Below are 24,287 nucleotides of genomic sequence, written 5' to 3' on the forward strand. Positions count from 1 at the left end.
AGTTAATTCTGTATTCTTTTCATTTTCTATCATTTCATCAAAGAGTTCTTTGTCTAAAACTCGTTTTGGTGTATGGTGTCTTAATTGTCTTAGCTTTGGAACAGATTAAAATCTGGAAGAGCTACTCATCCCTCCTTGACTCTTTTCCCTAGTATTTCCTTTAATTAAAATTAAAATTAGGAAAAAGAACCCCCACTGTTTATTCTTCTAGATGAATAGTCATTTTGTAAAGGTCCAACATTTTTGTTTGGATTTTGATTTGGTGCTGTATTAAATTTCCACCTTAATTTGGAAAAAAATGATGCCATTAAAATACTTAGTTTTTCCACCCAGAAACATTTCTCTGTTTATCCAAGTCTTTTACATTCTCAGTGCATCTTTGAGGTCTTTTCATATAAATCCCATGGATTTTGTTGGTTTTTAAAAACTTTTTGCAATGGAGAATGGCATCTACTTTTACCATTAAATTTTTCTAACTTTATTGCTAATATATAAGAATAGCATTGAGTGATTTTGTACCTGCTTCTTATTAACTTGAATGGATCGCCAGTTGTTCTCATTGGTACTTCAAGATATATGACGATATGATTAGCAAATATGCAGTTTTGTCTCATCTTTTCCAACGCTGATACTTCTTTGCTCTGTTTCTGGGTGGTGCTTTAAAGACAATATTAAATAATCATGGCAGGAGGAGAATATTTTAGTATGTGTGTTTAGTATGTGTTTCGTATACGCCCCCTCACTGCATTAAAAATACAGATATATAGAGGTATATTTCCCTGGAAAAATACTAGCCTGGCAGAGATACACAGAAGTGTTTATAGCAGTTGTCTCCAAGTGGCAGAATCTGCTTGAATGTCTCCTTTTTGTTTTATCCACATTTTCTAATCATTCTACGAAGATCATGTGTTATTTAGATAATTTAAAAGATAATGGCAATTGTAATACCTTTGTTGTGTCACCTTTGGGTGGATTATGTTGGCTGTGGGTTGAAATTGCTGCTTATCTGCTGAGGATATTTTCTATCTTATTTGTAAGAGTTTGTTTTTAAACTAGAAGTGGGGGCTGAATTTTGTGAAATGTTTTTTTGGCAGCTGTGAAGGCGATCGTATGATTTTTCTCTTTTCTTTTTTGAAACTGAGGTATATTTTACATACAGTAGAATGCACAGATCCTAGGTTTGATGTGTCTGGCACATACCCATGTAACCACCACCCCAAGTAAGAAATAGAACATTTCCACCACCCTAGAAAGTTCTAGGGGAATTCCTGTGGTAAGCTGTTGATTTGTGTGGGACCAGCCTGTGAGTGGGCTCTATTTCCCCATCTCCAGCCTCAGTTTAACATCTCGAGGGCCTGGAGCTTTGTCTCCTCCTCTCCTGAGACGTGAAGAGGGAACAGCAGACGCTTGAAGCGTTTAATGATCTAGCCTAAGAATGAGTCTCTGGCCAGACCGTTTCTGGGCACCACGCACTGAAATGTGAGGACAGGGGAGGAGCATAGAGAGCAGGCCAGCGGGTGCAGGATGCTCGGCACCGCCTTGACCATGGGGTTTCACAGCAGGCCCTGTGGCCTGTGTGTTCATTCCTGGAGAAAGTCAGACGCTACCTTGGGTTACTAGCTGCACTATTGCAGTGTCCTTTAAGGGGGCTTGGTACTCTCAGGGTACTCAAGGTCACTACTCTCGGTGACCTTGAACTCATGGTCACTGTCTACTACCCTGTACCAATATCACTGCGTTCTTGTCGCAGATTCCCAGGCTCTGCTGCAGCAGGTCACGGAATGATACCAAGTGTTATTTATTCAGCTTATAATATTACTGTAAAGTGTGAAAAATATAGAAATACATGTTTCTAGTCATTTCCAATGACATGTTGGATGTGTCTTCAATGCCCTGAAGTGCAGAAAATAAGCTTAATGGTAGCATTATGCTTTCGGTTGTCTGTACATCTAGGGTAAGAAGCCTGCAGAAAGATGCCTTGGGATTCCCTGAATCAGAAGGCCAGAGGCTCAATTTCTTGTGTCTGAATGTGACCTAAACTCTTCTGTGTATTTTTGATAGGGTGAGGTTTACTTGACTAAAGTAAATAATCGCTCCTGTTTATGTTTCCTTAATATGCGTCTTCTTAAAGTGAGCAGTTAGAGAAAAAAAAATGGGGTGAGCCGTGCGAGCACATCCAGGCTGGGGTATTTCTGGGTGTGTCGGCACTGGACACATGCAACTGTGGGTTTCTGAAGCCACCATGGTTCTGTATTTGGGCAGAGCCTGGGCCCAGGGCCGGGAAGGAAGTGTGGAAACCAGGTCACTGAGGCACGCGAGGGGCGACATCTCAGACCACAGACCAGAGGCCAAAGCCAATCACCCAACACTAAGGGCAGCAGCCTTCCTCCTGAGGCTTTCTATGCAAATGTCAAGCAAGGGACAGCCTTTCCATGCTGGGTGCCCACACCACTCAAATCAATTTGGATGTCTGTTCCCAGGAGCTGTCAAACTTGGATTTTTTTTTTTTTAAAAACTGAAGCTATTTAAAATCTGCATCCAAATGCAAGTAGTTGAGCTTGAACTGCTTTCAGAATGCAATCTGGACAGCCAGGCTGACGACCCGGGCTGCCAGGGTGGACACTGGAGCCGGGAAGCGATCCTCCGGTGGTTTGTCCCCAAGCTGTTTGGCCTGCAATCTGAGGAGACAACTACCTTTTCGTGTTTTATACATTTTATTCATACATTTCTCCAACTTTGAAATGACAAAAGCCCAATTCTATGGTTTCCCATTACACAGCATCCTACAGGTATGTATATTCTACAAAGAATACTATGGAGTTTCTCTTCCTCCCCTGGCACACGAGAGATAACTGATTAGGGTTCTGTCGACTTGTCCTGTACCGGCAGTGCACCAGCGTTCTGGTTGATCTGGCAACAGGGCAAAGGGATCAGGGTGGGAGGGCGTGTGCTAAGGCATGTAAATAGATACACACAGAGAGAAAGAAAAGCGGGGCATTTACAAAGAATCCGAAACTTGCCGATCCCCTCACCTCCTGGGTGTCAGAGGACACCTCCTGCACAAGCGCTCTTGCACGCTAAGGCTTCGCTGTACCCTTCAAATACTTACAATTGGATATGGTGAAATATACAACAACCGTTAACATTGCTCTCTTTTTATCACTGAGACAATACTTCAAAACCTTTTATAAAAAGGCAATTATACATACAGAAAAAAACAAACAAAAACACATTGGCAAAACTTTATGCAAAACAACCCCAGAACTGAGCTTGAACGGCGACGCATCTGCCTGGCAATTAAACATGATGCTGTGGCCTCCACACGTGAGGATCGTGTGGCCTTCGCATCAGCCCCGGGGCCTGCTGCCCCCATAGCCTCCCACCGCCTGCACGGGCGCCATCCAGGGACACAGCAGAGACCGAAAATCGATTTCTCCAATTCTTGGTCTCTTGAAAATGAAAATAACAGCTGGGGCCACGCACTGTGGAGGAACACCTATTTCTACCCCCAAGCAGAACTCCTTTGAAGAGACTGCATGGCCTCTGGGTCCCAAGATGGTCACCCCCAGGGCTCTATTGGCGAGACCACTGGCACGTTCCTTTGGTCACGTGCGGGAGAGAAGGGAAGGAACACAGAAATGGCAGCGAAGCTCCAAGTTTCTGCGCATACATAGATAGCGAATTGTGCTTGGGGCCAGAAACGAGGTCTCCTGTGCCAAACACCTCTTCCCAATTTCTTTTGCTCGGTCCATTTGCACAGGGTCAAGAGAGCTGATGGTTAGTGAGGGGTGGTGGGAGCTCTGGATTTTCTATCCTCTCCCATGAAGAGATAAGACTTGGCAATGCCTGGCCTAGAGATGGTGCGGCCTTCCTCCTTCTATGGGCCAGGTCTGCCCACCTTCTGCAGCCCAAGAGTAGCAGAGAAAAGACCAGATAAAGGGATGTGGACTGGTGAACATACTCTTTTTCTCCCTTTCTCCCACTTCCTGGACGCATGTCACACCTAAACTTCACTCACTAAGCTGGAAGACCTGAGACTCCCAATAGCTCCAAGTTTAAGGCAAACTGATAACTGGGTGTGGGCAAAGCCAACCAAGCCTTGAGCCTTACAGGCAATGTCCTGTAACTGAAGACACCAAATGTAGAGGAAGACCTTACTTCTAAAGGGGGAAAAAGTGGGAAATTTCTACCAAATGAAACGATTCATGAGTCAAGCTTGTAGCCCCTCTGCAAGCTGCAGTGAGAAGCAAAAGAGCTTTCTAAGAGGAGAATTAATCAGAGGCACAGAACAAGAGAAAGAATGCTCGGGGACCTTGGTATCATAACCCCTTGTAAAGAGGATGGATTAGGAGGCTGTGTCCAGTTCTGGAAAAACAAGCCCCTCCCCCCCAACACACACACACACGCGCACGCACGCACACACACCAGTTTGATGATAGGAAATAAGCAGGAGGGGTGAGGATGAGAAGGGGCTTGTTTGGAATGCTGATTGCAAGTTGCCTTCTCCTCTTTCCAAGGAGACAGCGTGGGAGGTGTTAAAATTAAGAATTTATTAATCAAGAAATGTTCTTGCTAGCTTTAGTGGCATGTTCTCTTTGCCCCAAGAGATTGACCTGAAATGAAGAAAAGGATATCAGTGGGAGACAAGAGCGTTTGTTTTGGGCTGCCTGTCCTTAAGGGGCAGTGTCCACGCTGGGCATCTCCACCTCTGTTTCCCCAAGGGTGGCTCAACTGACTACACTTTTTCAAGGAATGAACTCAAAGCCTTAACGAACAGATTAACTACAAGTGATTTAAAAACAAACCAAAAAACCTCACCTGCAATAATGAGATCAAAGGCTTTAAAAAAATAACTGTAGCATGGAGTCCAGGCCTGGCGGGCTGGCCCCAGCCGTGGGAGATGGAATGGGCCCCGGGGAAGGGAGCATGTGCTGACCCTTTGTGCGGTGAGGGCTTTGCAGCATCTTCTGACATCCCACCACCAATGGGACGGGCTCAGAAGATGCCTTCTGAATGCAAATTGCAAGAAGTAGGTCACCCATTTCTTTTCCTCTCTGAGCAAATATTTTAAACCATCTCACTTGACAGGAGTTACACTTAATTGCATTTAAAAAAGCTACCATATTATCTTGACACTGGGAAGCTTCCTGAATTAAATTGACATTTTCCTTTTTAGTGTTAGAATGGAACATGCTGCGTGTGCAAAGTAATTAACCGTTTTATGATTAGAAAATCAGGACATTCTTTTTAACAGATAATTTGACATATGAAAAACACCCCATTTCTTGCTGCGGGCAATGGGGTTGGAAAGAGAGCCCTTAGAACATGGCTCAGTTGATCAGTGCTAAGATTTAATAATCTAATCATTCGCTCTGTTCTTTTAAAGGAAAAAAAATGATTTTGTTGATGGAATGGAAACAGTAAAGCAGCTTTTTAGCAATTTTCTGATTGCTTAGTGGACAACTGTAATGGAGGTGCAGGAGCAATGTACCGAAATTACTCTGGATTCAGAAATTTAAGTATTTTCTGCTAGGTCAAAAAGACACTGCTTGAGAGAAGACGTGTATTAGTGGAAGGGAACAGACGACCTCTGAGAAGTTAGACAGAATGAGTTCTGGGTGCAGGAATTTTGCCACCCGCACAGTGGTGAGAATGCCGCCTGTCTGTGTGCTTCTCTGAGGACGCATAAAGTGTTGGAGGAGAGAGGATGAGCGCTACAGTGCTTCTCAATCCTGGGACCAGACATTTACACTGGCATTGCTTTTCTCTTCCTCTGCATGACCCACCTTCATCAGCATGGTGGGTGGCTTAAGACAGGCATCGTCGAGCATCTCTGGAGATTTGGTCTCAGAGGACAAGTGGGGTTTCTACCAGAGGGAGGGAGCTTCTGTTCTCAGGTGTTAGTTGTATTCTTCTTTGTGCTTCACTGGAAAAGAGGTAGAGCGGGCAGTTTCACACTGAGAAGAGCCCGGATTGTGACCAGTACCATCACGGGAATGACTGCCTGGCCTTGGCATCAGGTAGATTTAAATCAGTCCTAACACAGCCCTAATCAGCTCTTGGGGTTTCTCCCTCCATCCACGGTGTCTCTGGTTTGGTGGTTTGGTCACCCTGCTGTGGGTCCCAACAGAAGCAGTTTACTCAGCACTTTGTAAGTTGTATACTCATCTGGTTACCCACAAAGGACAACATCAGAGGAAAAATCAGCATTGTTTAATAAGAGTAGGTGGGAGGGGAGGGTGACACCCTAAAAAGAGTATACAAATGCCTTCTCGGTGTGGTCCTTCATAGAGGAGCTGTTCCGCTCAGAACACATCCTGCACATCCTGCCAGGGCACAAAGCAATGAGGCCATCTAACCGACAAGAAGCAAACTTGATGGTATTTTTTTCAAGGATCTCAGGTTAATAGAACCACTTCACACCCTGACAGACACTCTCATGAAAAACCTTCCACTGACCTCTGGCAAAGAGTCAGAAGACCCACCCCCGCAGCCTGAATCTCCTGTATTGGAAGAATGTGACCTCACGGAAGGGTGATGAGATGGTTAATGTCTCTAAAGCAACAAGGACATGATTCTCCTGTGCCAAGGGATATAGCAAGAGGAAGGAGAAAGCACAGGTGCACATTAGTGGCCCTTGGGTGCAGAGTATTTTGTTGTCCTGCTAACTGATAGTCAGTCATTCCTGGGCCTTTGATGTTTCAGTGAGCATCTAATGGATTATAAAATCTAAAAGATCATCACCTTGTAAACCTGAACAAATCTATAATGAAATGAAGGACCCAAAGGCATTTAATTATTGAACACATAAAAGGAAGTATATTTTAAAAAAAATTGGTCAAACTGTCCTGTTAGTTATCATTTTAAAGGAATTTACAGGGCTGTTATAGATTATTCTTTTGGAATAATTCAGTTTATAGCAAATGCCTAAACTGGTTTCTTCATTGCACAGTATATTCTCTTAAAATGGGTGCTTTAAAACAATTACATACATATTAAAAATCCTCATTTCTTTGCTTAATTAAAACGTTAATACTCTCAGACAACACAGATCTGAAATGGTGAAACCAGCAATTCCCCCTCCCACCTTACAACAAATTAAATTGAGACAAAATTACAAACACATTTCACTACATGATTGATTATTATTAATAAAAATCAGTTTCTTTTTGTTTGTTTTTTATAAAGTTGCCCGAAATGCAAGGGATGTGCATAGGTTTACAACTTAGTCATAACAGCATTTTATTCTTATTCCCCTGGGTGTGCCCCATGAACGGAATGTACTTTGCTGTAGATTACAGATTGTTTTGTCCAACACAGACACACCGACAGCATAAACGCTCGCGACTGTCCACATGCATTAAGAGTCAAGACCCAACTTCAAATCTCTAAAAGGTTTACAGGGTGCTTCAAAGAGACAGTATCACATTATCTGGATGTTACATAAAGGACTTAAAAAAAATACTGTTCTAAAAAAAAAAAAGGAAAAAAAAGGCCTTTAAAAATTTATGAGTTTTGTAATCACTAGACTGATTATTTCAAATAAATAAAGGAAAGAAAGATATTCCAATCCATAAAATCAGACTCTAAAAAGAATGTAGTGTTCCAACCCCAGTCAAGGTAACAGAATCATTGTTTATTATTATTAAAATAGATTATAGAAAGCAGCATCTATTTTGTGCAGTTTTTAGGGGCCTTGGAAATAAAAAGCTATGATTTCCAAAAATATAACATTCCAAAGGATTGAATAATACATACATTTAAAGATACATTTTATTAAAGTTTAGGAGAACTGATTAAAAAAGATACTGTCTCTTTAAATTAGTGTGTAATTGTTTTTCTCCTCCTATCTATTCGGACATGACAATAATTATAAATGTAGGTCACACTACAACTAGGTAGTCTCTAGGGACCACGACCTGCTGACACAAGGCCGATAACAGAGGCTTTTCCATGTATGAGGTGGCTCCCAGTTATGCGGCAGATATCTGGGGAGAGGCCTAATAGACCCAGGAGACCGGGACCCACTGCGGGGCTGTGCACACGAGCTCCACGGCTTCCTCCAGATGTCTGATTGTCTCATCGATTTCATTGTTGATAATTGTGAGATCGAAGTAGTGTGCATATGTTCTCTGTAAGATGTCAGACTCCTTCTGCAGACGCTGAAGAGATTCATCCTAAATGGTGATGGGATGGAGGTAGGGATGGGTGTGGGAGGAGGGAAAAGCGAAGAGAAAAGTCAGCCGGATTTTTTTCTCATGTCACATTTCTGTCCGTCCCAATGTCAGAAACAGTCAAGGCCAGACCTTTATGTGCCACATCTGGGCGTGAGGCCAAGCCCGCTTCGTGACAGAGGAGATGACGGTCCCCGGGATGGCAGGGTCACAGAACTACGGCTTGCAACCACGACTGCTCACCATGCAACAGGGGACTCCACGCCAAACCGGACGGACCAGAGGAAACAGACACTCTTCAGCAAACACATCACCCCAGCCCGGCCAAGCAGTGTCTGCCCTGGGGTCAGTGGGGACAGACTGTCAGAGTCGAGCCGCTCTGTCCTCATTCCTCTGACCCAGGCCCGCCTCACCTCAAGCCACTCTCCTGTTTGGCGGGGGGTGGGGGGGGCTTCAGAGGACGGACGAGGTCAGAGCCCTGCATCCCCTTCCCTTGGTCCTCTGCACTTGCTTGCGCCAGGCCCCAGAGCCCAGCTGTGTTTGCGCCAAGAAGCCCCTGCCTCCGGACAACAAATTAAGTTGTATTTTTCTCTATTCTACTTAGAGGTTCATTATGTTCCAGGAATTCAGTTACATATAATGGCCCTCACTCAACAGCAGTGGATGCCAGAGGCAAAGCTTTTTGGATGTTACAAATAATGGATGAAATAAGGCCATTTCCCAGATACAACAGCAGCTGGCATCTGATGAATCCCCTCACATTGGTCTGCACTGGAAATGGCCAAATATCACTGTTCATAAGTACTTACATCTCTCATGGAAACAACTCTGAAGGAAAAGCAGCTACTGAACTCTTCGCGGCAGTAAAGGCTTTCCCTCAACTCCTGCAGCGCACTACAAAGAGCCTCAGGATGGCAGTTCTTTCAAGATGGGGATCTCTTAAGGGCCACCAGAAAGTCTGCCTCTGCATCTTCACGGGTCAGATCTTGTTATGCTGAACTTTTAATGGGCAAGTTCAAATTAAGTCAAAGTAACCGACTAGATAGCTGAGCTGTTGGGTGGAGTCTGAAATATATATATATATATATACACACACACACAGATACAATTAAATACCTGTTTATTTGATTAGTATCTCTCTCCCCAACTAGAGCTCAAACTTGCCTTGCTGTGCCCAGCACTTGGCATTGTGGCTTATACACAGTAAGTGCTTGATAAATGTTACCGAAAGAACAAGCACTTGGCTAATACTGGCCATTATACGATTTGATGAGTGTTAAATCTATAGTCAAGAGACAGAGAAAGTCTACTAGGAAATGGGGGCCCATGATGACAGAGACAGATCTCCAGAGAAACTAAAAGGTGCGGTGCCTTCAGGGACTTGGGAGCTGTTGGCACCCACTGCTGGCTTAGGAGCCCTCCTCTTCTCGGAGGCCCATCTGTTCGTAAGAGACTCTTCCTGATGAACCTCGGCCTGTGGGTGCAGCCCTCTGGCAAGGGGATTCGAGGTGAAATAATAACACTCGATTCCATCACAGCACCACAGTGGGGATGACAGACACCAGAAAAGCTGGGGACTCAATCTTTTCTATCAGGACACTCTGAAATGAGAGTGTCCTAACCTGCTTTGTCATCTACCGGAATTTCAAAGCAGGACCTGGCATGCTTTGAATGTTAGGTGTTAACTACTTCAGTGTAGATAAGACCTCAGTTAATCATCACCTTCTAAGGTCATATCAACACACTTTCTGCTTGCACTTAAAAAGCATAGTATTTTCACTGTGGCTTTACAGTAAACACAAAGCAAAAGCCCCATTTTAGGAAACATGCATTCACCCAAAGACAGGAGTGCTTCCTACCAGTATGAGAAGGAGCAATTCCTACCACGTCACTCTCCGGGCTAGGGGATTCTATTGGAATATACAGTCCTGGGTGGGCTTCAAGAACCACTAGCAGAGCTTATAATTTGCTCAGAAAGCTGGGCTGATGAAAACATTCAAGAAAATTTATGGCTGAGAGCATCAAATTTTTAATGCAGTTCTCGTCACACACAAAAAAATAAAGCTCCCTCTTAAGGATCTTATAAGATGAAGCCATGTTTGTCAGTTTCTTCCTCTACAACAGCTTGTCTGCAGGCTTGACTTACACGTGAGCAGGGTTTAACTCAGTGAAAACAAAATGCCTTTATTCTAACAGCAAAAGCAAGGATTTGTGGGAACAAAATGTCTACATTCTAAATCTATGAAAGGAGACGAGGCTGTGTTTCATCACCTCCTAGCTGGTACTTACAGGCAATTTTCTGCACCATTTTGGCAGCTATGGAAAATTAGTAAAAGGGCAGGAAAATAGGCAAAAACAAAAACAAAGATGATAATTCAAGAAAAATACATGGTAACCAAAGGATAAGAGCTAACCACAATGTGGCGTTTCAAACATGTTTGTGTATTAAATAAGACGGAGAAGTAGAATTTACCAAGGAATACATCTTTTGCAAATGAAATGACAAAAAATGACTGAAAAATATGAGTGACATAGGAATCTAGTTCTTTAATCTTCCTTAAATCTAGATATTTAATTTTCCTTAAAGTGAAAATCTCCAAGCCTTGATTTTACTGTCATAAGCTGGGGTGAGTCTAGGCCACGTTAACTGAACAGTGCCAAGAGCGTCCTGGTGATTTCTAGACCCTGCAGAAGTGATGGCCTTCAGGAAAACTTCGTGTAGAGTTTCCTCTTAAGAATGACCCTACAGCAGATAAGCAGCAATATACTCACCAGACACTCCATAACTACCTTCTTATCTGCCCAGCAATAGAAGGCTGTGTAAGCCAGCCTGGTTCTAGATGGTGCTGCCGACCCTCGCGGGCACCATCTCCGTGGCGGCTGCTGACTTGAGTAGGCCTGAGAGGGGACAGAGCTCATTTCCAGGTTTGGTAGTCTCCAGGGGCCTGGGTAGAGATTCTGCACGGGTTCCACTCCGGAGGCTGCCTAGGGGAGTCTGGGCAGCCCAGCCAAGGAGGTGGATGCCTTCTAGTTCTCCCCAGGCAAGGCAATTCTTGGCCCAGAGCTCTCAGCACAGTCGCTATCAGGAGAGGAGGGGCTGGCAGCCCCGCAGGGCAGGAGCAGACCCATGGACAAGGCCATGGATAAGGCCCCCGGGGCGGGGACTGCACTGGAGACTAAAGCTTACATTTGCCTAATGATTCTGATCTCAGAAGAATCACACCTCGCTGTGGTGTGTAATTCCTACTCCTGAAAGAGGACCTCAAGCTCTGGAAATCTTACTGGCCAGCATGGAAAACAAAGCAGAGCTTCATTTAGTTGTCTTAATGAGATGGGGCTTTGCTCTGGAATGCACAACACAAATGCATCCTTACTCGGGGGGAGTGCTGATTAGAGGAAAAACTGATTAATTCTTACCTCATTCAAACCTGGAGTGATAGTTGGTGCGGCAATAAAAACAACAAAAGGAGCAAACTCTGCAGTTCTCAGGACCTTCAGTGCCTGTGTAAAAAAAAAAAAAAAAAAAGAAAACTGAGACTTAAAAGGAGAAATAACTAATGCAACATTCAAATGAGTTCATAGAAAATTATACAACTGGAAAAGCCCTTGATTCAAATTTTTGGCAAGATATTATTAAATTTACCAACTTTGTAAATAACTTATATTACTTCTGTTCATCCAAAGGATGGAAAATAGCCACTGGCAAATAAAAGCTGACAAACTGGACGTTTTTCTTATGAATCTCATGAATCAATCCGACTTATTTTTCTTCAGAAAAGTGAACACTGATTATGTTGGTTAATGTTCATTTAAACCTGGTTATTAGTTGTAGCCTGAATTTTAATTCCTAGGAAATGCATTTTGGGGTAGACTCGGACCAGCAGGGTGGCTTCAGCACTTATCCAGAGTGCACTACACCACATTTCAAATTTCAGATTGCTCATGAGGAGAGCAAATCATGGCCACTGTGAGCGCGAGGGCTGTGTTCGCACTGACATAGGCCTTCTGAGTTGTCCTGAGGAAAGCCCTCTCCTTTGTGGGACTCATAGGGATGGCACACTCTGTCCAGGGATGGAGCCTGGAGCCACTATAGAAGCCGTATGGCTGTGGGCAATTTGTAGGCCCATGAGAAGATGCCGCATTCAAGGGACAGGGACCTCTGAGGCCCCTTTCAGTTCCATTTCAAGGTATCAGAAACCTCTAACTGCAAGCTACTAGTTTGCACAGACATACTGCAAAGCCAGCATCTGATGCTGTGGGAGTTGATTCTGATAAGGGGTTGCTGCTTCTGCTGCTCCCCTAGGACAGGACACCCCCAAGCCCGCAACAAAACCCAACATAGGCACACAGTTCACAAATGGCTGACATGTAATTAATTCGTATGCGTCAGGGGTAAATATCTTGCGGCCCTTTATATAAGAATTTAACATGTCCATTCTGTTAGCCACATAGTTTGCTTTGTAAATAGCCTTTCAATTGTTTGCTTTGCCCTATTCCTCCCTCTTGTGTCTGGTTTGCTGTAGTAGCAATTTGGGTGCCCTGCCTCCAGTTTTGCTGCTTTCCAATCCTACTAAACCCTGCCACTAGAACAGTCTTTTGGAAATGCAAATCCCATTCCATCACTCCTCCACTCCAAGCCCTTCAGGAGCTCCTTCTTGGCCTTGGGATAAAATGTACCCTCCTGAGCATAAATGTCAGATCCCTGCCTCATGAGCTGGCCCACGCTTACCTTTCTGTCTCTTCCCTTCCATGGACTGGCCCCGCCGAACTACTTTCAGTTCCAGAAAGGGCCAGCCTTTGTCTTCCTACTCCCTCCGCCTGGACGTTCCATGCCCTCGTCCCCCTCCCCACTTTCCCTATTGCTTGGCTGAGTGTTATTTCTTCTGGAAAGTCCTTTATGAGCTCCGAGCCGAGTCAGGCGCCCTGCCGCTATGCTCCTGACACACCCACACTTAGGCACCTGTAGTGCCCGCCACCCTGGAAATGCAAGTGCCTGAATGCTGGCGGCCAAGCTTCCTGAGGGCAGGGGCTGCGTCTTGTTCAGTTGTCCTCCTCATGCCCCAGATGGCACCTGGCAGAAATAGTCTTTTGACCAAACAAAAATGTAAAAGCAGTACATACAATTCACACAAAGTCTATTTTGCCTTTTGAGGCAGGTTTGACTAGAGGGCACTGTGCCTTCATGGCTGAAGAGAATCTCTTGGCCTCTATGAATATAAAGGCATGTAAGAGGCAAATTGGTTGGTAAAGGTTTTGACTTTCCTGTTTAGTGCAAGACTCACTTTTCCTAGGATTATGTTTCTGAATTTTATTTTTTTACTTATTTATTTTTATTGGACTACACTTGCTTTACAGTGGTGTCAGTTTCTGCCACACAGTGAAGTGAATCAGCTATATGTATACACACATCCCCCTCCCCTTTCCCACATCCCACCCAATTAGGCCATCACAGAGCACCGAGCTGAGCCGCAGGTTCCCACTAGCTATCTGTTTTACACATGGTAGTGTATTTATGTCAAACCTAATCGCCCAGTTCACCCTCCCCCGCCACCATGTCCACACATCTGTTCTCTACGTCTGCCTTTCTATTCCTGCCCTGCAAATAGGTTCATCTGTAACATTTTTCTAGATTCCACATACATGCGTTAATATACGATATTTGTTTTTCTCTTTCTGACTTACTTCACTCTGTATGACAGACTCTAGGTCCCTCCACATCTCTACGAATGACCCAATTTCGTTTCTTTTTATGGCTGAGTAATATTCCATTGTATATATGTGCCACATCTTTCTTTATCCATTCATCTGTTGATGGACACTTAGGTTGCTTCCATGTCCTGGCTATTGTAAATAGAGCTGCAATGAACATTGTGGTACATGACTCTTTGAATTACGGTTTTCTCAGGGTACATGACCAGTAGTGGGATTGCTGGGCCGTATGGTAGTTCTATTTGTAGCTTTTTAAGGAACCTCCATGCTGTTCTCCATAGTGGCTGTATCCATTTACATTCCCACCAACAGTGCAAGAGGGTTCCCTTTTCTCCACACCCTCTCCAGCATTTGTTTGTAGACCTTTTGATGATGGCCATTCTGACTGGTGTGAGGTGATACCTCATTGTAGTTTTGATTTGCATTTCTCTAATGATTCGTGATGTTGAGCATCCTTTCATGTGTTTGTTGGCAATCTGTATGTCTTCTTTGGAGAAATGTCTATTTAGGTCTTCTGCCCATTTTTGGATTGGGTTGTTTGATTTTTTTGATATTGAGCTGCATGAGCTGCTTGTAAATTCTGGAGATTAATCCTTTGTCAGTTGCTTCGTTTGCAAATATTTTCTCCCATTCTGAGGGTTGTCTTTTCCTCTTATTTAGTTACAGTTTCTCCTTGTGGGGTAAGGGAGCCTGGCACATTGTTTTACCTGCCCTCAAACTGCTTTAATTGTGAAAGTCACAGGCTCAGATTCCCCATGGGAGAGCTCTTCAAGCTTCTATATGTTCATTTTTGAAAGAGGCAATTGGCATTTCCTTGCAAATCCTTTTGTGACTGAAGATTTTAGCAAGGAACAACCATCATGAAAAACTCTGTATATAGCTCAATCGAGCTTAACAGTGATCTTCACTTAGAACTGTCCTTTTTGTGAATATTATTTTGGGCCTTTTTCTATCCTTCCTGTGCTCATAATTCAGGTGACTCCAGGGTCAGTTGACACATAAGGTTTCCTCATCATCCCACATCCACCCAGAGCCACCTTCTGGGCAACTTAGATGGGGAAAAAAAAATCCTAAGGCACAGTCCCTACCCTTGCTTCCATCGCTGAAGCTACTCTGAGTGCCAGATGGAAGTCCACACAGCCACAACCCACGGATGAAGTCGGGAATGCCACCCCAGTCGTGAAATGGTCTTTTCTCCACTCAATGACTGCAGCCTGATAGCCACCCAATTGTCTGAGTATTTTCAGTTCTAGCCTGCTATTCTATTCTACACCAGAAAACACACGACTCGGCAACCGTTAGCTCCCTGCGGATTACCCTTCTCTGCACGACATTCACACCCTTAGTTTTTATCCACGAAAACACGAAGGTCATTCGGCACCTACTGCATGAGACTGTCCAGGAAGACTGTACTCACCACACCACCAAATGCCTCTTATGTCTAAGAATCAGGTTATATTCCTTTAGTAATTAACTCCAAGGAAAGAACTGACATACTTCTATTAGATGAGAATTATGTGATCCGTGACATTCTCCTCTTTGTCCTGGTTGCCAGGAAGTTCAGAGCCAAATTTCATGTTTATCACAGTAACTAACTACAGTAGTCTCTGTGGTTAGTACTGAATATATTTGCTTCCTCCTCCTTTTCATGGCTTTGAGTTTCTCTCCTATATTATTGTACTTTCAAAGATTATATGATGCCTAGAATCCTGACTGAGATGTTCTTGTCTAGTCTCCCTCTTATCTTCAGCAGAGTCACCACACATGTCCTCATTTTTTTCTCGAAGGCCTCTGTCCCCATACTCTGCTCTACTTATGGGTCTCAAGTGGGGGCCAGTTTTTTTGTGTGTGTGTGCGTGCGTGCGTGTGCAGACTCAGCTTGCCTGAAGTTCAGGAACAGGAAATGGAATTGCTTCACAAGGATTCCCCTCCCTCAGGCCACTAATAGGTGGCTTTAAGATGATCTCTAAAACCACTTCCTTTTTGACTTTTAAGATGAGACACAAATTTGTTAATATTTACAGGCAAATATCTCTTTCTGAATCCCAGAGAGGGGAGAGAGAGTCTAGAAAGATCACTGAAAATACACTGGGTTCAAACAGCCAAAGAAGCATTAATTTAACATTTAAAGTTCTCTTTTGGAGATAAATTGATTTAATGGCTCATCTATGGCCAATAATTGTCAGGTTACTACCCTCAAGGAATAAAAACTCATTTGACCAAGTATCTAAGAAGCAGACATCTTTAAGACTTATCTGTTTTTTTGCAAAGTTAAAAAGGGCAAGCATCTGAGTCATTTTGCACCAAGGTCTAAGGGCTTAAGGAAGAACACAGTGACCCCAGAAACAATCTTAAGAGAGCCAACTGACTTCACAAAACAGCCTCTAGTTTAAAACATGGCTGCTGTTTCCAAGCACAGATTCCTAACAAGACTGTACCTACCCCTTGATGACAACCTTTCCCTCTGGGGGCAGAAGCAAAGCCACAAATATTCTGCTACTGTCAACTCTTTAATGCTGCAAATGGACAAATCAGAATAAAATTAAAATCTAAAATTGTTTTGATTACACACTGGAGCTATTATAGTTCCAGCTTTAGGGACATAGATTATTTTCTGAGCCATGGCTTTATGAGAAGTCAGCTCTATAGCTTTCCTCAGGTTTGACCACCTTACAGATTTTTCTAAATGTTAAAATAAAGATTTAAATTGTACTACTACATACATACAAGGCACACCAGCTTAAGGATTAAACAGGGTTAACTCTTCTAGGATGGTACAGTGAAAGGAGTCTAAGATTTACTGTAAAAACAAAACAAAACAAAAACCCCCAAATCCAAACCAAGACTGTTCAAGTGAAAATTACGTTAAGCCTTGGTTTCTTCATCCTCAAAAGTAGATACTGATGTCTCTAGCTCGGTGTTACAAGGATTAGGTAAGGAGTACTAATGCTTGGCAAAATATAGAGGAACACAATCTATTCTCATTATTTTAAAAGAAGCCAGGTTACTCATTTTCTTCTGGTTTAAAGTCTTTAGGGTAGTCCCTTAGGTTTAAAGTTGAACCACAACATCTTATACAGTATAATTAGACATGTGTTTGGTTTGGACTCAACTATCTAAAATTAATTAAGACGGCACAAACTAAATGAGCTGGCCCTGCCCGGCGCCACCCGCCCCGCGCCTATCCCCAGCCTGAGGCTCGGCCCCCTTCGCCCGTGTCCATCACTCTGTGCGGAAATGCCGCCAGCACGTCAGACAAGCTGCCTTACAAAGTCGCTGACATCAGCCTGGCCGCCTGGGGATGCAAGGCCCTGGACCTTGCAGGGAATGAGATGCCGGGCCTGACGTGCATGTGGGAGATGTACTCGGCCTCCAAACCACTGAAGGGCGCCCTCACTGCCGGCTGCCTGCACATGACCGTGGAGACAGCTGTCCTCATTGGGACCCTCGTTGCCCTGGGTGCTGAGGTGCGGTGGTCCAGCTGCAATGTCTTCTCCACCCAGGACCATGCAGCAGCTGCCATTGTCAAGGCTGGCATTCCAGTGTACGCCTGGAAGGGTGAAACGGACGAGGAGTATCTGTGGTGCATTGAGCAGACGCTGTACTTCAAGGACGGGCCCCTCAACATGATTCTGGACGATGGTGGTGACCTCACCAACCTCATCCACACCAAGTACCCACAGCTCCTTGTCAGGCATCTGAGGCATCTCTGGAGAGACCACAACGGGGGTCTACAACCTGTATAAGATGGGCCCGCGTCATCATCACGGAGATTGACCCCATCAATGCGCTTTAGGCTGCCATGGAGGGCTATGACGTTACCGTCATGGATGAGGCCTGTCAGGAGGGCAACATCTTTGTCACCACCACGGGCTGTATCGACATCATCCTCGGCCGGCACTTTGAACAGATGAAAGATGACGCCATTGTGTGGAACATCGGACACTTTAACGTGGAGACTGATGTCAAGTGGCTGAATGAGAACGCTGTGGAGAAGGTGAACATCAAGCCCCAGGTGGACCGTTACTTGTTGAAGAACGGGCACTGCATCATCCTTCTGGCCGAGGGCCGGCTGGTCAACCTGGGCTGCGCCATGGGCCACCCCAGCTTCGTGATGAGCAACTCCTTCACCAACCAGGTGCTGGCGCAGATTGAGCTCTAACAGACAAGTACCCTGTCGGGGTCCACTTTCTGCCCAAGAAGTTGGATGAAGCAGTGGCTGAAGCCCACCTGGGCAAGCTGAATGTGAAGCTGACTGAGAAGCAGGCCCAGTACCTGGGCATGTCCCGTGATGGCCCCTTCAAACCTGATCACTACCACTATTGAGAACCAGGCCCGCCCTTTACCTTCCAGCTGCTGTCCTTGCCTGGGTCCCACCTCTCCTCCCCAAGAGCAAATGGCACCACCTTTGAGATTGGTTTGATAATGTTCCCCATCAACTCCCTGGGGCTAGTCAGTCTTTGGCCTCTGCTGCATCCCTCATACTGTTCCAAGTGTGGCAGGGGGAATTGAGAAGTCCCTCCTCAAGCCCTGGTCATGATAGAGATACATGGGAGTTACCCACAGGGAACCATGAGCTCAGGGGTTTTGGAACCGCTCACTCAGTCCGTCCTTAGGCTGGAAGTTGGCAGTGGTGTTCACAAAGCCCACGCACTTTACCATCCAGGCCCTCACTTGGCCTATGGAGTTATACCCATGTTCTTGGTTTACAGGCTCGTCGGTTCCTCAGCCCATGACAGATGAGAAGGAGCTATGTCAAAGGGTGTGGAGGAACTGCTGGCGATTGAATGCTCCTGAGAGCCCGGCTTAGTGCTTGGCATTCTCTTAAACCTCAGAACCATGAGGTTGGTACTTTTAGTCCCTATTTCACAGGGGTTGGAATATATTGTTAAGGGATAGCCAAGAAAGCACGAGAGAAGTGATAGCCAGAGGTTGAGAGGGGCCAAAGAAACGCAAAAGCACATTGTAACTTGATGGTTCCCATCACAACTCTGGGTCAAAAAGAGATTAATTTGGTTTATAATGTCAAAAGAGAGCAAGAAGGTGGGTTAATAAAAATTTTGGTGCCTAAAAAAAAAAAAAATGAGCTGAACCCCAGTGTTAGGTGGGGCTTTCTATGGTCCACACAGAGTGGGAGTGGTGTCAGCAATGAGAGGGTTTTTAAAAAGGCCACATGGGGGGCTCCCCCGCTGGCACAGTGGTTGAGAATCCGCCTGCCAATGCAGGGGACATAGGTTCAAGCCCTGGCCTGGGAAGATCCCACATGCCACGGAGCAACTGGGCCCGTGAGCCACAACTACTGAGCCTGTGCGTCTGGAGCCTGTGCCCCGCAACAAGAGAGGCCGCGACAGTGAGAGGCCCGCGCACCGCGATGAAGAGTGGCCCCCACTCGCCACAGCTAGAGAAAGCCCTCGCACAGAAACGAAGACCCAACACAGCCAAAAACAAACAAACAAAAAAGCCACATGGCACTTCTGTCATAGAGTTTTTGATGAACACTGAGGAAGGAATTTCACCCTTACCAGCTTGCCTTATTTGTATTCTTAGCTCATGCCACAATGCTTAGAATATATCAAGTACTTAATACACGCTGATTGAGGCAAACTGTCTGAGGTACAGTACAGCAGGTAATCAAATGGGCCGGGGTGGGAAAAGGTCCTAAGGAGGAGAGCCTCCCTGGAGCAACGAGGACCTGCCTGACAGCAAGTTGGTCATGGCCACGGGCATCCTGAAGGCAGGGTGCGGGCCTTGTCCAGCCTGGGGAGAGAGTGGGCCGAAGGCAGAGAAGCCCAAGCGGTGCAGAGCCTGTGGGCACCTGTAGCTGGACCGCTGGATGCAGTGGCCGGTGTGAGAGCAGGACTAGGCCTGGGAGCACTGGGCAGGAGAGCCTGGGACCAGAGTGGTCAAGCAAACCAACTAGAGGAGCAGGATCCGGGTGATACCTGACCCCAGGGCCACGGGCCCTAAGAGGCTCAGGCAGAGAACAGGATCCCTATCTCTCCCGAGAGATCACGGTTCTGAGGAGGGGACAGAGGAAGCAGGAGAGAAGAATGCAGTGAGCCCTCCAGCAGACAGGGAGCAGGGAAAATGCCCAGGCCCGGCCGAGGGGTGTTCTGGTGCCCAGTGCCACACGTGAAAGTGACTGCTGTGGGCAGCCTGATAAGGCCGAGAGAAGTATCTCCCGCTCAGCAGTGCAGAGCAGTGCATGGCTGGGCTGGGCTGGGCATGGGGAGAGCTGGACGCCAGGAGTGGGGCAGCAGCAGCAATAGCGGCGGTGGTGGCGGCAGCAGGTGAGGCAGAAAGCCCTGGAAAGTGGACTGAGGTAATGCAGAGGGGGTCTGAGGAGCCCCGCAGCCAGCATACTGCTAGAGACATTGCTACCAGCAGAAAACGCCGTTCAGGTGAAGACCAGTGTGGAACCCAAGGAGAGGATGTCGAAGACCAGGACCAGGGTTGAGACTTTTCCTCTAGCCACCCCTGGCCAGAAGATTTTTCCAATCCCTAGTAAGGAGGGATTAGTAGTTAAACAAAAATCAACCTGCATTACACATCATATATTTAGTTCTATAAAGATCCAAGTTCATTGTTAAGTAAACTGTATAGTGTTCACCCTAATGTTGCTTTCCTCCCCAGCCCCTTAACCAGATTCCAAGTTCAAGAACCCCATCAGGTGCTGTGACATGGAAATGGGTGAAGCCACTGGCCCTGATGTTAGGATCTTGGAGCCAAGTAACTGAGCCATCAGGCCCCAAGTCACGCAGACCCTGGCTAAGCCGGTTCCGTCCTCCCTTCGGGGATGGCTAGGAGACCAAGTTTCATACAGTGGCCCTTGAACAGGGATCTTCCCTGCCTGGGGTAGCCAGGTAGGCCCTCTGATGAAATGGAGCCTGCTTGAGGGGAGCTGGTCTACCATTTCAGCAGGTGGTATACTGATTCTATTTGTAAGTGATAAGGGATTTTTGGTACAGGTTGGTCTTAGAAATGGGAGGCCTGGGAGTCACACGGGCATCCACAAGCCTCTCTGGTAACCTGCCCTGATGTCTACAACTCCCAAATCCTTCCTACTGGGCTTTGAGTCCCACTTCTTCTTAGGTTGTCCTCAGAGGTGAAAACTAGCTTGTTAGCATTTTTGATGTAAGGCCTTTGGCTTTCTCCTTTTCAAGTTTAACAATTTCTATTGCTTCTAGTGTAGGACGTATCTGCAGATCATCTAATCGTCTCTGCGTCTAGCTCTGAGTCCTCTCCAAGTTCTCCATATGCCTCCTAGTTTTAGCTCAGGGTCAGGCATTGTCCCTCAGTAAAGAGATGGCAGAGGCTAAGAACCACCACGGGTCTCTATCCCTGCTCTGCCTGGCATCCCCTGGGGCTCGCTCATGCTTGCATTCATAAAGCTGGTGCTGTATTTCGGACCCAGGCCCCAGGATCAAAATTTCTTGCTGGCGATTAACGTAAGATGCTGGCAGAGACTCTGATGGTCTAGTGTGAGCTGTACCAAGAGAGGAAAGGTGGCTGCTGTGTTAAAGCGCCAGTCTCATCCTGAGTCAGACTCCTGTAGGATTTCTGGCAGGCACAGACCCGACTGGGCACTTTATTGAGCTTCTGAGTATACCGAATCTCATAAGAGAACAGTCTCTACTTCTTAAATACACTGTGTGTGCCCTGAGTGCAACGATTAGTCAGCTTGCATTCTAGACGGTTAGCTCATGGTGCCTTCATTGCCGATACTTTCCTGTAGCTTACTATTCAATTATTATGTGACCTGTGATGTTCTGATGCCATTTTTCATTTCAGAACCTGAGCTTAGCATGCAGGCAGGACGACAGGGCGCCAGGGTTGGCTAGGCATTACCTGAGGCTCCACGTCCAGTATTGCGATCAGCCCTTGCTCATGGATCTTCCGGATGGTCTCCAGTTTTGTCCCGTACATTGCATCCTCGTGGCTGCCATACTCCAGGTACTCGTTATTAGAGATGTCTTGCATCATTTGGTCATGAGATACAAAGTAATAGTTCTTTCCATTTTCTTCATCTTTCTTTGGAGGTCTGGTGGTGTCTGCAAAGTTACATGTCAAGAGAGGTTTAAAAGGCTGAGCTTATGAGCTGATGCTCCCAATGGACCTACCCAGACTCAATCTCCTCTTAAAAGCTATGGATTCTGTAGTATGTCTCATGCCCTGTTCCCACCCCCAGTAGCTTTGTAGAACTAAATTCTAGAAGTCATATTTGTTTATGTGACATCGGACCACAGTAGTTGGTTAGTTGTTTGGTTTGGTGAATCTTTCTGTGTTTAGGTGAGATCTATTTCGTCCCTTCATGGGTCACCACAGGGGAAAGACACTAAATGACCCAGGGTTAACATAACTCACTCTATGCCTTAATGCAGTTAGGTCTTAAGAGAAGGAAACAAGAAGAATTTAAAAAAATGGAAAACCACATATGGTTATTTAAATTTAAGTAAATTAAAATCAAATAAAATTAAAAATTCAGTTCATCAGTCTCACTAGCCACATTTCAGGGGTTCAATACCCACATGTGGTTAATGGCTACTGTACTGGACAGTGCAGATGTCTAATGCTGTCATTATGAGAGAACGTTCTATTGAACAGTGCTGGTATACAGCATCATGCAAAAGGAGAATGTCAGGATACAGCAAAAGGGATACCATATTGAAAATATAATGACCATAGCCAGATATGGCCATAATAGTTAGGAAAGACCTAAAGCAGGAATTGGCAAACTAGGGCCTGTAGGCCAAATACGGCCCACTGTCTGTTCTTGTAAATAAAGTTTTATTGGAAAAGAGCCATGCTCATTTGTTTACATATTGTCTGTGGCTGCTTTCACAATGGCAGAGTTGAGCAGTTGTGTCAGAGACCATATGGCCTTCAAATCCTCAAATATTTGCTGTTTCGTCCTTTACAGAAAAGGTTTGCTGACCCCTGACCTAAGCGAGTGTATACTAAAATATCTGCCAATAAGTCCTAGTTCTGTGGGATACTAATAGGACCAGGATTCTGCAAAACACACTTTAGGAAATGTTTTTCTAGACAAGCCAGGAACAGCAGTTTTAGTTTTCTTTCTCCCTTTGCTTCTTTCCTTTTTTGAGCAAGAACAAATTCATGCTATTCTTTGTTGTACATGAGTCCAAACCCAGGGGGAGTTTCCCCTCTCCTGCCCCAACTAGACTGTAGAACTGCCAAGTGCTCATGGACATCAAAATGTGGATGTTTTAAAGAAGAACCCTTTCTCCAGGCACATGAAAAGCTGAAGAAACAGCATACTATGTTGATGCTGTCCTATCTTCGGTCATTTCGGTAGGTAAACATACGCTATGTATACACCCAGGGTCAAATATTACAGCAAGTAGACATGATTGGGGTCAGCAGTAACACACTTTAAAACCAAGCTAGTTAATTGGCCATTTAATAACATGGAAGTTCAATTGCTTATGTGATCAAGAAGAAACTAAATGTTAGTGAAGCTTGCTGTATTCATGATCTAGACATAAAGAGAATTAAAAGAACATTTTAAAGCGTTTTACTAGAAAACTCCAGTGGTACCAACTGAAAGAATATTTGATGAATTTCTTTTTTGAGTAAATCAGACAGGGTTCTGGGATGAGAGTGGTCTTATGAAGCCTCACAGCTCTCTGGGATGTAGAGAAAACAGTAAATGGTGCTGACATGGCATTGGAGGGCCCTACAGGATGGAGCCAATCTTCCCATTTTTTCCTATTGCTCTTTTTCCCGACCAGTGATTAAACCCGGGCCCTCGGCAGTTGAAAGCGCAGAGTCCTAACCACCGGACCGCCAGGGAATTCACTCTCCTGTTGCTCTTAAAAATCATTCTCCTTTAGCTCTTCCCACCCCGAACAAAGCTCTAACTGCTAAAAAGCTTTTGGGATTCAAATTTTAAACTTTGGAATAATAATAATAATAAAAAATAAAATAAAATGATGGTAGCAAGATGGCTATTATCTATCCAGTATCTGCTAAGTGTTCATATGATCTCAAATCCTCTTTATTTTCCTGGAATTACTTCGTTTTGTAGTTGAGGAAACAAAGAAGACAAGAGGTTAAGGATAAGATATAGAAAATAAGGGGAATAAAAATATTACAGAGTTAAAATTCTTTACAATAAACAATGGATAGCACATTGGGTTTTAAAAGTGATAAAAGTCAAGAATTTAGGTACAGATTAAGGAAAATATTGTTATATCAAAGAAAATTATACTATCATTAAAACCTATTTTTCTGAAGAATAATTCATCTGGGTAACATTTATGGCATATTGTTGGAAAAATTAGATTACAAATAGACTGAACGAGCTCAGTCTTGTTAAACGACAACAATGATAACAACACACACACACACACACACACACACACACACACACACACACACACA

The 24,287-nt window shown here is 44.9% G+C and overlaps 1 protein-coding gene and 1 pseudogene across 13 annotated transcripts in view; one reads left to right on the forward strand and one right to left on the reverse strand.

The window, feature by feature from the left end:
* Positions 1-6,194: 6,194 nt before the first annotated feature.
* CASK (calcium/calmodulin dependent serine protein kinase) overlaps positions 6,195-24,287 on the reverse strand; it is a 388,474-nt gene continuing 370,381 nt past the window's right edge. For 7 of the 13 annotated variants that reach the window (XM_027091492.1, XM_027091486.1, XM_027091491.1 and 4 more), the window contains 4 exons: positions 21,732-21,934; positions 11,592-11,675; positions 10,947-11,072; positions 6,195-8,177 (listed from right to left, as the gene is read on the reverse strand). In XM_027091492.1, the coding sequence (XP_026947293.1) occupies positions 8,001-8,177; positions 10,947-11,072; positions 11,592-11,675; positions 21,732-21,934 (590 nt within the window). In that variant the 3' untranslated portion in view covers positions 6,195-8,000. The remainder of the gene's footprint in view (positions 8,178-10,946; positions 11,073-11,591; positions 11,676-21,731; positions 21,935-24,287) is intronic. The other 6 variants (XM_027091498.1, XM_027091494.1, XM_027091496.1 and 3 more) reach the window with 3 other exon arrangements.
* On the forward strand, positions 17,667-18,966 carry LOC113611978 (adenosylhomocysteinase pseudogene; annotated as a pseudogene).

Source organism: Aethalodelphis obliquidens, unplaced genomic scaffold (assembly GCF_003676395.1).
Source record: "Aethalodelphis obliquidens isolate GAN/ISIS:26980383/991018 unplaced genomic scaffold, ASM367639v1 scaffold71, whole genome shotgun sequence".
Lineage (NCBI taxonomy): Eukaryota > Metazoa > Chordata > Mammalia > Artiodactyla > Delphinidae > Aethalodelphis > Aethalodelphis obliquidens.